Source organism: Aulostomus chinensis, chromosome 18, assembly GCF_037954235.1.
Source record: "Aulostomus chinensis isolate RoL2024-O1b breed Wild chromosome 18, RoL_Achi_v1.0, whole genome shotgun sequence".
NCBI lineage: Eukaryota > Metazoa > Chordata > Actinopteri > Syngnathiformes > Aulostomidae > Aulostomus > Aulostomus chinensis.
Window position 1 is genome coordinate 20922667 of NC_141337.1, and position 11235 is coordinate 20933901.

An 11235-nucleotide genomic window follows, 5' to 3' on the forward strand; every position below is an offset into this window, starting at 1 on the left:
CAGGGTAGTATTACTTGCTCTGTTCTGACACACTAAACGTCACGCATCAGTGACGGAGTGTGTTGTTGTCGCCTCGTGTGTGTGTGTATGTGTGTTTGTGTATGTGTGTGTGTGTGTGTACGGTCAACGTTGTATTAGCTGCTGACAAACTGATGATGTGCCCGCGATTTCACTTCTTTGTCCTCGAGCCAGGCTGTGGAATGAAACTACGCCAGACAAGATTAGAGTCAGGGGGCGCGCGCGAGCGTGTTTATGTGTGTGTGTGTGTGTGGGTGGGTGCGCGCGCACCTACGCGGTGGACATTCTGTCTTTTGTCCTGCTGGTTGCTGCCTGGCTCTTTTTCTCTCCTTCTTTGATGTAAACGCGGCTGGACGCAGATTTGTGCTCTTCCAAGGTTCGGCCTGGCTGCTGTTACACTGCTGAATGAGGCGTGGAGAAAGCCATGTGTGCGCGCGCGCGCGCGCACACACACACACACACACACACACACTCACACACACACACACACACACAAGTGGCTTCTGTGCCCAAGGAAACACAAGCTTAGGGTATAAAATTTGTGCTGATTGGTCTGAGTTGTTGTTTAGATAAACAGAGACAAGCGGCTGCTTCACTGTGCCTGCGCGCGCGCACGTGTGTGTGTAAACGCAATAACTCGTCCTTGCTGTGTGGTTTCATCATTTTTACTGGCAGATCTACTGAGCAGACCCTCAAATATATGCGTCCAGGTTTGTGGGATCATTTCAAAGTGGAGGGAAGCGGCTGCTTTGATTTATGACGTCAGCATCTTCTGACTTTAATCCAGCATTCAGAATCAAGTGCAGTGCATTAAAATGGGATTGGAAATCAATATATCTTCCATCCCGCATTTATTTCTGTTCTCCTCGACATCCGAACACCGCGATCGAGTTGCCAGCGGAGGAGGTGACGGTGATCAGCGGCTCCTCGCGGCTTTATCACGTCAGCTGTGAATTAGAAACCAACAACTCGCATCTCGGGAGCAGAGATCCAGCTCCTGGGTCCGGATGATCCAAGGAACCCGCGGCAGGAAGGCGCGAGCGAGTCCATCTTTGCTTTGAATTCCAACATAAAACAAAATCACAATTTACTGACACGTGGTCCCTGTTGGCGTGGAGGTCTCGAATTGTAATGAAAGGGAGAAAAAATAAATACAACTTAAAATACAAATAAATGTAAAAAAAAGAATTTAAACAATTCTGATAATAATAATAATAATAATAATAATAATAATAATAATAATAATAATAATAATAATAACAACAACAACAATAATAATTATTATCATTACTATTATTATTAATTGTATAATCGCCTCATAATAAATTTGTTGTTGGTAATTTCTTATTCATCACGATTATGAAACTATTAATTCTGTAATATTTGCAGTGAGTGATGGTGCGCGTGTCCTCTTCCTCTTCATTCTCAGAAACTTTGAGAAAAACAAGCGTCCACCGCCGTGATGCTGCATTCATCCGGGTGTTAATGGTTAACTCGCCGGCGGGCCCCGGGCTCCTTCTGTGGCCACGCGGACTCGCCCGGCCGGTAACGGTTCGGTGGTCTGACCCAAAGCACGAGCTCACGGTGCCGTGAAGGACGCGGCCAGGCGCCTCGCGCTGCCTGGAAACGATTAATACATTAAAACAAAAAACACTGATTGGGCAGTTTCCTTTAGTTTGTCATTAACTTCCGCAGGTCACACAGACACACACACACACACACACACACACACACACACACACAGACACACACACAGACACACACACACACACACACACACAGACACACAGACACACACACACACACACACAGAGGTTAGACCAAATGTAATTAACTTTTTTTCAAAAAATAGCAGGATATTAATTTTTATGTTACAGTTCCCCCCCCCCCCCTCAAATATAACTATAATAATACTAATTTGCACGTGTGGTTAAAAATAAGTACCAGTCAGGTTTAAACACCTCAGTCCTACCTGGTCGGTGTTCCTGTTTGTGGCTTTGGGAAGAAAAAAATCCTGTGCGCCTGAAAACGGAAACAAACGGCAGAAGGAGTGTGACGTCATCAAACGCAAAGTTTGACTTCACAGAATTCAAACTTTCACAAAACGGTTTTGCTGAGTAACATAAGGGTTTGAAGCGCGTGTGGGTGAGTGTGAGTGAGTGTGTGTGTGTGTGTGTGTGTGTGTGTGTGTGTGTGTGAGTGAGTGAGAGTGAGAGTGAGAGTGAGAGAGAGAGTTTGTGCACGCGCATTCCCGCGTGTCGCGCAGCACATTTGTTCATCTGTTTGCTGCGGGCCTGTTTTTCAGTTCGTCACCATTCCCGGGACTTTACAAGGAGTCATAAACGGTCATAAAGCCATAAAAAGTCCAGAGGTCTCTCTCTCTCTCTCTCTCTCTCTCTCTCTCTCTCTCTCTCTCACACACACACACACACACACACACACACACACACACACACACACACACACACTGTTGGTGAAAAAGAGCCATAAAACTATAAAGTAGTCAAGAAGCTTTAATTGTCAATAATGCGCGGAGCCGCTCGGATTCCTGGAGTTCCTGCAGCGGCTCTGTTTACTCTGCTGCTCCCTCGCACCTCCCTGATTTACTGCTGCTCCTTCACACGCGCCTCCACTGCGACCCGGAGGCCTGAATATTCTCCGGCTCACGTGAAGCCGCACGGACGGAGGCTTTCTTTCCTGTCCGGAGGCCTGCTGGTTCCGGTCTAGTTTCTCGCAGGAGCTTCCCAAGATGTTTGAGATCTGAAACTGTAAACGGAACCTCAGCAGAGGCCCCAGTCACGTGGCTCTGCAGGAGATTCTGGTTGCAGCTCATCTGGTCCGGGATCGTGGATCAGACCGGAAATGCCAATAATAAATAATTATTCAAATTATTTTTCTGTACCTGTTAAACAGGTTGTTTTTTTTAAATTTTCTATTTGATTAATATGATTACGATTGGTTAGAATTGTTTCGGTTTTGTTATCATGATTTTTTCTTCTTTGTTTAGTTTTTAGAAACCTTAAAATCAGCGAGCGACGCCTCCGCGGCAGGAAGCAGCTGACGGCGTGGCGTCATTCCCAACTTCCCCCGTCGCTTCACGCCCGCGGGCCGCAGTCTGACCCGCTCCGAGCACCGGGCGGCTGCTGTTCCCTCGGGAACGTTGATCAGAATTTCACAGCTTCCAAACACCGTAAACTCGGTGAGGGGCGACCTGAGGCGGGGCGGGGCGTCAGGCCGGAGTCTGTCCCGGTGAGCGTGTCCTTGAGTTCTGGGCTGTTGTTGACGGTAACTCGCCGATCCTTTACACGCCATGTTGATTGGCTCATAATTGTGCACATGCGTTTCCTCTGGTGACGCGATTGCTGTCAGTCGCACGTTGACAGCTCATCCGTCACCCGGACTTCGGCTCCTCCACCTCCGCAGCGTCAGGCTTCGCCTCGAGGCCGCAGACGAGTTGATGGACGTCCAGGTGCCCGTCACGCAGCCGTGTCGCTGTCGGAGGGTCCCGGGCTGGAGGCCTGGCGGGTCCCGGCTCTGGGTGCTCATTAATGATTAAACCACAGTCGCTCCAACACAATGCTGCTGCTTCCCGTTCCCACACAGCGGAGAGGAAGCGGAGCGTCCTGCCAGGGAGAGGGACGGAGGAACAGGGGGAGAGACGGGGGGACGGGGGGACGGGAGGGGGGGGGGGGTTCCAAACGAAAGTAAAAGAGCGAGATTCCCCTTCTGTCCGAACCGTGATCCTCCACAGAGCCCGCGAGCAGAGGCTTAAACTTATTACGTGTCTCTCCGCTCTGATCAGTTAGAAAGAGGGGGGGGGGGGGGGGGGTAAAGTAAAAGTAAAAATAGAGTCTTTGTCTCGATTTGTCAGTCAGACTGTCTGCAGTTTGGCCGTTCAGACAAGTCCGAGCCTGCAGGGAAACAAAGAGAGAGAGAGAGAGAGAGAGAGAGAGAGAGAGAGAGAGAGAGAAAGAGAGAGGGAGAGAGAGAGAGAGAGGGAGAGAGACTTATTTATGACTGTGGTTATTTTATGACCCCGGCGACACAGATTCCGTTTGTAAATGCAAATGACTTCTCTGCTTTCTTTCCCCTCTTCTTTCTGTCTTTGCGCTTATTAAAATAACACATCTTCCACAGCAATATAGGCGAGGGCAGCATGTGTGTGTGTGTGTGTGTGTGTGTGTGTGTGTGTGTGTGTGTGCGTGTGTGTGTGCAGCGTTTTCTGTTTTACTAATTCTTAACATTTTGGCTTTAGTAAAAAAAAAAAAAGTAAGGTGGTGCTAACATGCTAACATGTCATGCTAACATGCTAAGCCCTTACAGGTTTATTGGGTCCAGCAGGCCTCGATCAGCGCAGGGTAATAAACCGCGCGTGCAATAAATCCTCCATCGGCGGAGATTATGACGTTAGGACGGTTCTATCTTCCTAATCTCCAGGAGCTGCAACCCAGCAGAGCAGAAATTACAACCCGTCAGCACTTCTGCCACACCGACCCAGACCAGGCCGAGCAGTGTGACCCTACCGGAGGGGGGGCAGGGAGCCCTCAGCTTTCAGGCTGCATTTATATTTTTTCCGAGCAACAAACGTGATCAGCAGAGAGTTTATTAATAAAATAATATCTGGAATATCCATGTATAATTGAACGATTGTCATGTAAAAACTGAATAAAAAGGTGCTTCCTGACACTGCGCTGATTTTATTCCAACTTCGTGGATTTTAAAAGTCTCAAGATGAAAATCCATATTTAACCCTTAATTAATTGTAGCCTATTTAGTTTTGTCCTTTAATTTGTCTCATTTGATTCCAGAGGAACTCGTGCCTGATGAAACCAAAACCGTGTTACATAATCTGAGTTCTGTAACCCTGATGGTGATGGTTGCGTCTTCATTCATATTTGATGTGTGCGTCAAAGATGCGGCTGGAGCTTCCAATCAGCGTCAAGAGAAAAGGAAAAATGAGCAATCAGCCGCAGAAATGCGACTGTTTCTTGTCCTCTCGTTGGTTTCAGTCCGGAGCCTCATCAGTGTCACGCAGGACGAAAATAGCTGCAATAATTCACCGCGCGCATACATCACACCGGGGCCGCAGCACAGAGGCCCGGACCCATCCACACCGCTGGACCCGGGTCGGCGGCACGTCCCGGCTTCTCTTGCCACCAGTGAAACATTCACGGCTCTGGAGCCACGGCTTCGGCAGCCGGCACGCCGGGTACCGGTGCTCAAACACGTCACTGGTAGACCCGCGTGTGCCCGTCAAACTGCGGGGACATCCTCGCCCCCACGCGCACTCAGGACCGAACCTGACGCATGCGCGCTTCCGGCTGTGATCCACGCCAGGTTCATTTGGTGTTCGCTGTTATTTGCAAAGCGCTGGGAAAATGTTTTATTATCCAGACGCCTCTAGTGGTGCACCATCAAGCGCCCCCCCCCCCCCCCCGGGCGGGCGCGCGAGCTGCGTTGGTGCACGCGTGAGCTGCGGGTTGTTATGGCCCCCGACAACAGAGGAAGACAGAGAATCAATTTAACGCTCCGCGGATTCCGGTCTGATTGCGCAATCTCACTGGGAACCGGAGGACGACTGTAAAACGAGATTGAATGAGAATTAGAAAGAGAGAAAGAAAGAGAGAAAGAGAAAGAGGGTGAGAGTGAGGAAGGGAAATAGAAAAGACGAGAGATGGTGGTGCCCCCCTCCTTCCTCCTCTACACAAGGGAAAGGAGCGAGCGAATGCCAGGCACGGAAGCCTCCGATTGGTCAGTCAGTGGTCAGATGGTCTATGCCCCCCCAACACACACACACACACACACACACACACACACACACACACACACACACACACACACACACTTTTACCCTATCCCGTCTTATACGCACACAAAGTCACACACGGCGCCCCCCCCCCCCCCACTCTGACCCACACTGGCACTCAGCCCCCCCCCCCCTCCTCCCAATCTGCGATAAACTAAGTGATAGCAGCAGCCCGTCGGTCTGTCGGCTATAAAACACAACAAATCATAAGTGCGGCTGGGGAAGAGCAGGAGGACGGGAGGGAGAACCGTTAGCCGCTAGCCGTTAGCCTCCTTCTACTCCTCCTTCTTTTTCCTCGTTGTTGTTGTGTTTGTTCCGAGCCCTCCTGTCCTCCCCTCTGCTCCTCTCCTCTCCTCTCTTACTTTCTCCCGATGAGTTCCTATTTTGTCAACTCCTCTTTCCCGGTGACGCTACCGGGACCGGGTGGAGGCGGGCAGGCGGCAGCGGCGGCGGCGGAGTCGTTCTTGGGACAGATCCCGCTCTACTCGTCGGGGTACGCCGCCGACCACCCGCTCCGGCACTACCCGGGGGCGGCGGCCGTTACCGCTGCAGCGGCTGTGGCGTACGGCGCGAGCAGCGGCGTGCACCAGGACAAGCCGTACCCGGCGTCCACCTACTACCAACAGGCGGCCAACGGATCATATGGAGGGCACCGGGCGGCGGCGACGGCGGCAGGGGTCGGCGTGGGGGGCGCGACAGCAGCCGGTTCTTGCGACTACGCCACAGCGGCGGCGGCAGCGGCGGCAGCAGCGGCGGCCACGAGCTTCTACCGGGATAAGGAGCACCCGTGCAGCCTCGAGGAGCATCAGCTCGCGCTGAGCCAGGACGGCGTGCACCGTAAAGCCGAGTGCGCCGGTCTGGGTGGGAAGGGGCTGTTCGGTGACACCATGGAGGACAAGTCGGCGTCTGCCCCTATTTACCCGTGGATGCAGCGGATGAACGCGTGCAACGGTGAGTCTGCTCTTCCTGCTCTTCCTTGCATATTTTATGATCCCCGTCATAAACCTGACGTTTGCTTCCGTCCCTGCTCCCGGTCCTCCTCCTCCTCCTCCTCCTCTCCCACCAGCGGCTTTACGACCCCCGTTTGTGGGCCGTCAGTCTGTCGGTCCGTCATGTGCTCGCTGTTTTATTGTCCGTCATAAAGCGACTTTGTTTGGGTTCGAGCTCCTGTTACTGTGCGTGACCCGCTGACCGAGCTGAGGGGAGGAAAGTTGGCGGGGAGGAGAATCATGGCGGGAGCGCGGAGGGGGAAGCGAGCGGCGGATGGACGGAGAGATAAAGAAATCAACCGAGTGGCACTGTCACGCGCCTGCCTGACTTCCTGCGGGTCTCTGAACCCGCAGACCTTAAATGATAATTATATCAGCGCCTCTCTCCTCTCCTCGTCCTCACCTGAGCCAGGGGTCACCTCCGGTACCTCCCCGTGTCTCCTGCGGTACCGGAGGTGAAGCCGGTGCTGTTCACCTCGTACCGCGCGTTGTCCAGCGTGTTTAATCAGAGGTGAGATAGATGAGACCCTCAATCAGGCCCGGAACCTCTGCCGGGGTGGATGTGAGGGTTCAGGGTCCCGGGCCACTGAGATATTGGTGTTATTACCGTGACCGGCCTCTCGGAAGCCCGCGCGGTTCCCCGCCGTCGCTTTAATTAAACCGAAGTGTAAAATGTTGAGCGACCGAGAGGCGCGTCGCGGCTGAGAGCGTCGTGAGTGATGCGGAGGTGCGGGGCCCTGCAGGACTCCTGAGTTATGACAGATGAGGTGGAAACTCGCTCCGCCGCAACCAGATTTCTAAGGATTAAAACGCCACGCCGGCAATAAATGACAGCTGAAGACGGAACTGGCAGCTGGAGAGAGAACAGAGGCGCGCGGACGCCCTGAGTGCTCCTCCGTAATCCGGTTTGCTGCAGTTTTTATTTATGGATCCTGAGATATGAGCCCGGAGCAGCGCGCGGGTTTCCATCCACGTCTGTCAGATCGATACAGAGAGCAAAGCTGCTAAACTGGCAAGATGGCGATTGGTTTACCACCGTTGGCCAAAAACAGCTGGTCAGGACCGGGGGAGTGAGCCGGTAGCCGGTGATCACCGGGGACCACAAGCTCTGATATTACTGCTTTTAATACTGCTATTAATCCTGCTATTGTTACTGCAGTTGTTACTGCAGTTGTTACTGCGACTGATGCTTATATTATTACTGCAATTGTTACTGCTATTGATACTTATATTTTTACTGCAATTGTTACTGCTATTGATACTTATATTATTACTGCTATTGTTACTGCTATTATTACTGCTATTGTTACTGCCATTGTTACTCATATTATTACTGCTATTGTTACTTATATTATTACTGCAATTGTTACTGCTATTGTTACTGCTATTGTTACTCATATTATTACTGCTATTGTTACTCATATTATTACTGCTATTGTTACTCATATTATTACTGCTATTGTTACTTATATTATTACTGCTATTGTTACTCATATTATTACTGCTATTGTTACTTATATTATTACTGCTATTGTTACTTATATTATTACTGCTATTGTTACTCATATTATGATCATCATGTGCGAGCAAGAGGGAGTACAACTAAGTCCTTTTGGAAGCTCTGAATTCTCATGTCTCATGAGATTTTATTTTCTCCTGTTTTTTTTATCCAAAAATTCCCTGACAAAGCTTCTGAGTTTGTGGAGGTGAAATTCTAATAATCCATTAACTTGAGTTTTTGTTTCATTAAGCAGCTAAAAGTCACCTGCACTACAAAAACAACTGAGGGAAATTATTAATATTGCCTCACGGTGCATTGTCCTGAAAAAACATCTCTGTGGAAAGACAAAACTATAAAACAAAGCCTTTATACAGGAACAATGCCTAAAGCCCCGGATGAAAGCCTATTGAAAAAGAATCTTTGTAGGAAGTCTGACTTTGTGTGTGTGTGTGTGTGTGTGTGTGTGTGTGTGTGTGTGTGTGTGTGTGTGTGAGCAGGTGAACACACACCTAACTCTCCCCGTCTCTCCGTCTCTCTCAGGGGCCTTCGGCAGTCCCGGGAGGCGCGGGCGGCAGACGTACACGCGCTACCAGACACTCGAGCTGGAGAAGGAGTTCCACTTCAACCGGTACCTCACGCGGCGGCGGCGGATCGAGATCGCGCACGCGCTCTGCCTCACGGAGCGGCAGATCAAGATCTGGTTCCAGAACCGGAGGATGAAGTGGAAGAAAGAGAATAAGCTCATCAACTCTTCCTCCTCCTCTTCCTCAACGGGGAACGGAGCGGACGAGGAGGAGAAACGGACGGAGTGAACTTGGAGAGAAAAACTAAACTGAGATAAGAGAAGAGGATGGAAGGAAAGATGTGCTGGTTGATTTCTTCCCTCCCTGTTTCAAAGTTGCGGGACTCTGCGAGCAGCCTGCCTGGTGTCGTGGTCCCGTCTCCGGTGAGCGGGGCCGCGGGAGCAGCAGGGATTCTTCCCGCCGCTCCTGCATTTGATTCTGGCCAGCATTCAACTGTCTGTGCTCTGAAAAAATCGGGAATTATTTGTTAAAGACTCTTGACATGGACCCCCATGACTGCGGGAAAAAAACAGGAAAATTTAGAAACAGGGAAAGAAGACCGTGAAGAGGCGGGAGGGGCGGTGGCAACGCACTTACACGCAGACCCGGTAAACGAGTGAGCGGGCGCCCAGCGGCCGCGAGCTGGGAGAGGACACAGTTTCTTGTTGCATTCCGACACCTAACTAGAAGAGACTTTACTTTCCAGATTTCTGTCTGTCAGGCACTTGTTTGGAGCTCTGTGACCTCGGGCCGTTGTGTCCGGATATTATTTTATTTTATTTTATTTTATTTTAAAAAATGTTTTCATTATTTCGTGAAGGTGTTGTGTGTATTCAATTCCAATTTAAAAACTTTAGGCCCACACGCGCTCATGCACACGACATCGTGGGCAAATATATTTTAGAAGGTCATGTATCCGTCATATGGTGTTGATATTTAAACTGTACAGAAATCAACTTTTGCAGCGCTCTTACTTTTCCAAAGGGGAGGGTCAGCCCACCGATGTTGTCTCCAAACTACCTAAGAACCTTCAGGAAAGTGTGTATTTTATGGGTTTAAGTTTTGCATTGTTTATGTTGGTGTTTTTGTCCAGTAATATACTACCTATGAGACATGTTCAATAAAATGTAAAGGAATGTGTCGCAGTGTGGGAGAGCTTTCTTCTTCCCTTTGTTGTTATTTGATCAATTATTAATCCGTTGAATCAAATAATTAACAAAGCAAACACGTTTTCCACTGAACCATGAACCATCTCGCTTCAAACGCGCGCGCGCATATTTACCTGACCGTAAATATGGCGAGGCGAGCCCGGGGGCAAGCAAGCGCACGCGGCTGTCCGGAGGGGAAGTGACAAGGGTCGCGAGCAGCTTCTGATGGTGGGCTAGCTGAGCTAATTGATGACCAGACCGAGGGAGAAAGTTGACCTGTCCTCGAGGCGGCCAGCCGGACACAACACACACACACACACACACACACACACACACACACACACACACACACACACACACACACACACACACTTCATCCAGACAAAGTGGACAATGTCCTCATGACCCTTTGAACTTTGCTTGTCCTCCAAGTGACCGGCGCCCGCGCGCCCACTTCTCCGAGGCTTTTAGTTTCAGCAATGCGCGCGCTTCTTTTGTTCCTCTCGCGCTGATGACCGCAGCGTCACCAACTCAGACGGGAAGTCGCACGCGAGCGGAACAATCAGCACCAGCCTGTTCCTCTGCTGGGCCGAGGTATCACAGACATGGCGTCAGGTGGCCATCGTGGCCTTCAGTCCGGGCGCCTCCGTCAGCAGCAGATGCGCGTGCTAATATTCATATTCATATTTCTGTCTTGCTCTCGTGGCTTCGCACCTGGGCGCTCGGGGACCTCCTGCTCACCTCAGGCTTTTTTCTTTCCGCCGTTTTGATGAGTTTGAGCTCGAGTACGAGGTAGTAAAACCTTACTGACTTGAAACAGTGTATAATTACTATCATCAAGGGGAAATACAACATCTTCCTGTGAGCAAGAGCAGAAAGGCGCAAGTAGATGATGTCATTCAGCGCAACCGCCCGTCGTTGCCCCTGTAACGCGTCTTCCTGACGCACAGCAGCGCGACAGGAAGAAACTCGGGTTGTTGTCTTGTTGGGTGGGGCCTGCGCGGCTGGTGGAGGAGCCTTCTGATGCTGCAGGCCGCGCAGGCCCTACGCAGAGAGTGACGCTTGTGTGACTGCTGCAGATGTTGCACACAAACGGTCTCACTGTGACCCGCACGAACGCACCAACCGCACGTGGTGTCTCCCGACGCTTCCCAGGTTGGCGCTTTTCGCATTTTGCCCAGTGGATCTTTGGGAGACCCCCAGGTTGAAA

General features: G+C 50.8%; 1 protein-coding gene across 1 annotated transcript; it reads left to right on the top strand.

Moving 5' to 3' along the window:
• The first annotated feature begins 6195 nt into the window (after window positions 1–6195).
• Window positions 6196–9991, top strand: LOC147245647 (homeobox protein Hox-B6a-like). Its single transcript, XM_086184516.1, has 2 exons — window positions 6196–6775; window positions 8855–9991. Exons 1-2 carry the CDS (start codon window positions 6196–6198, stop codon window positions 9124–9126), a joined length of 852 nt encoding a protein of 283 aa, XP_086040642.1. The 3' UTR covers window positions 9127–9991.
• Window positions 9992–11235: the final 1244 nt, after the last annotated feature.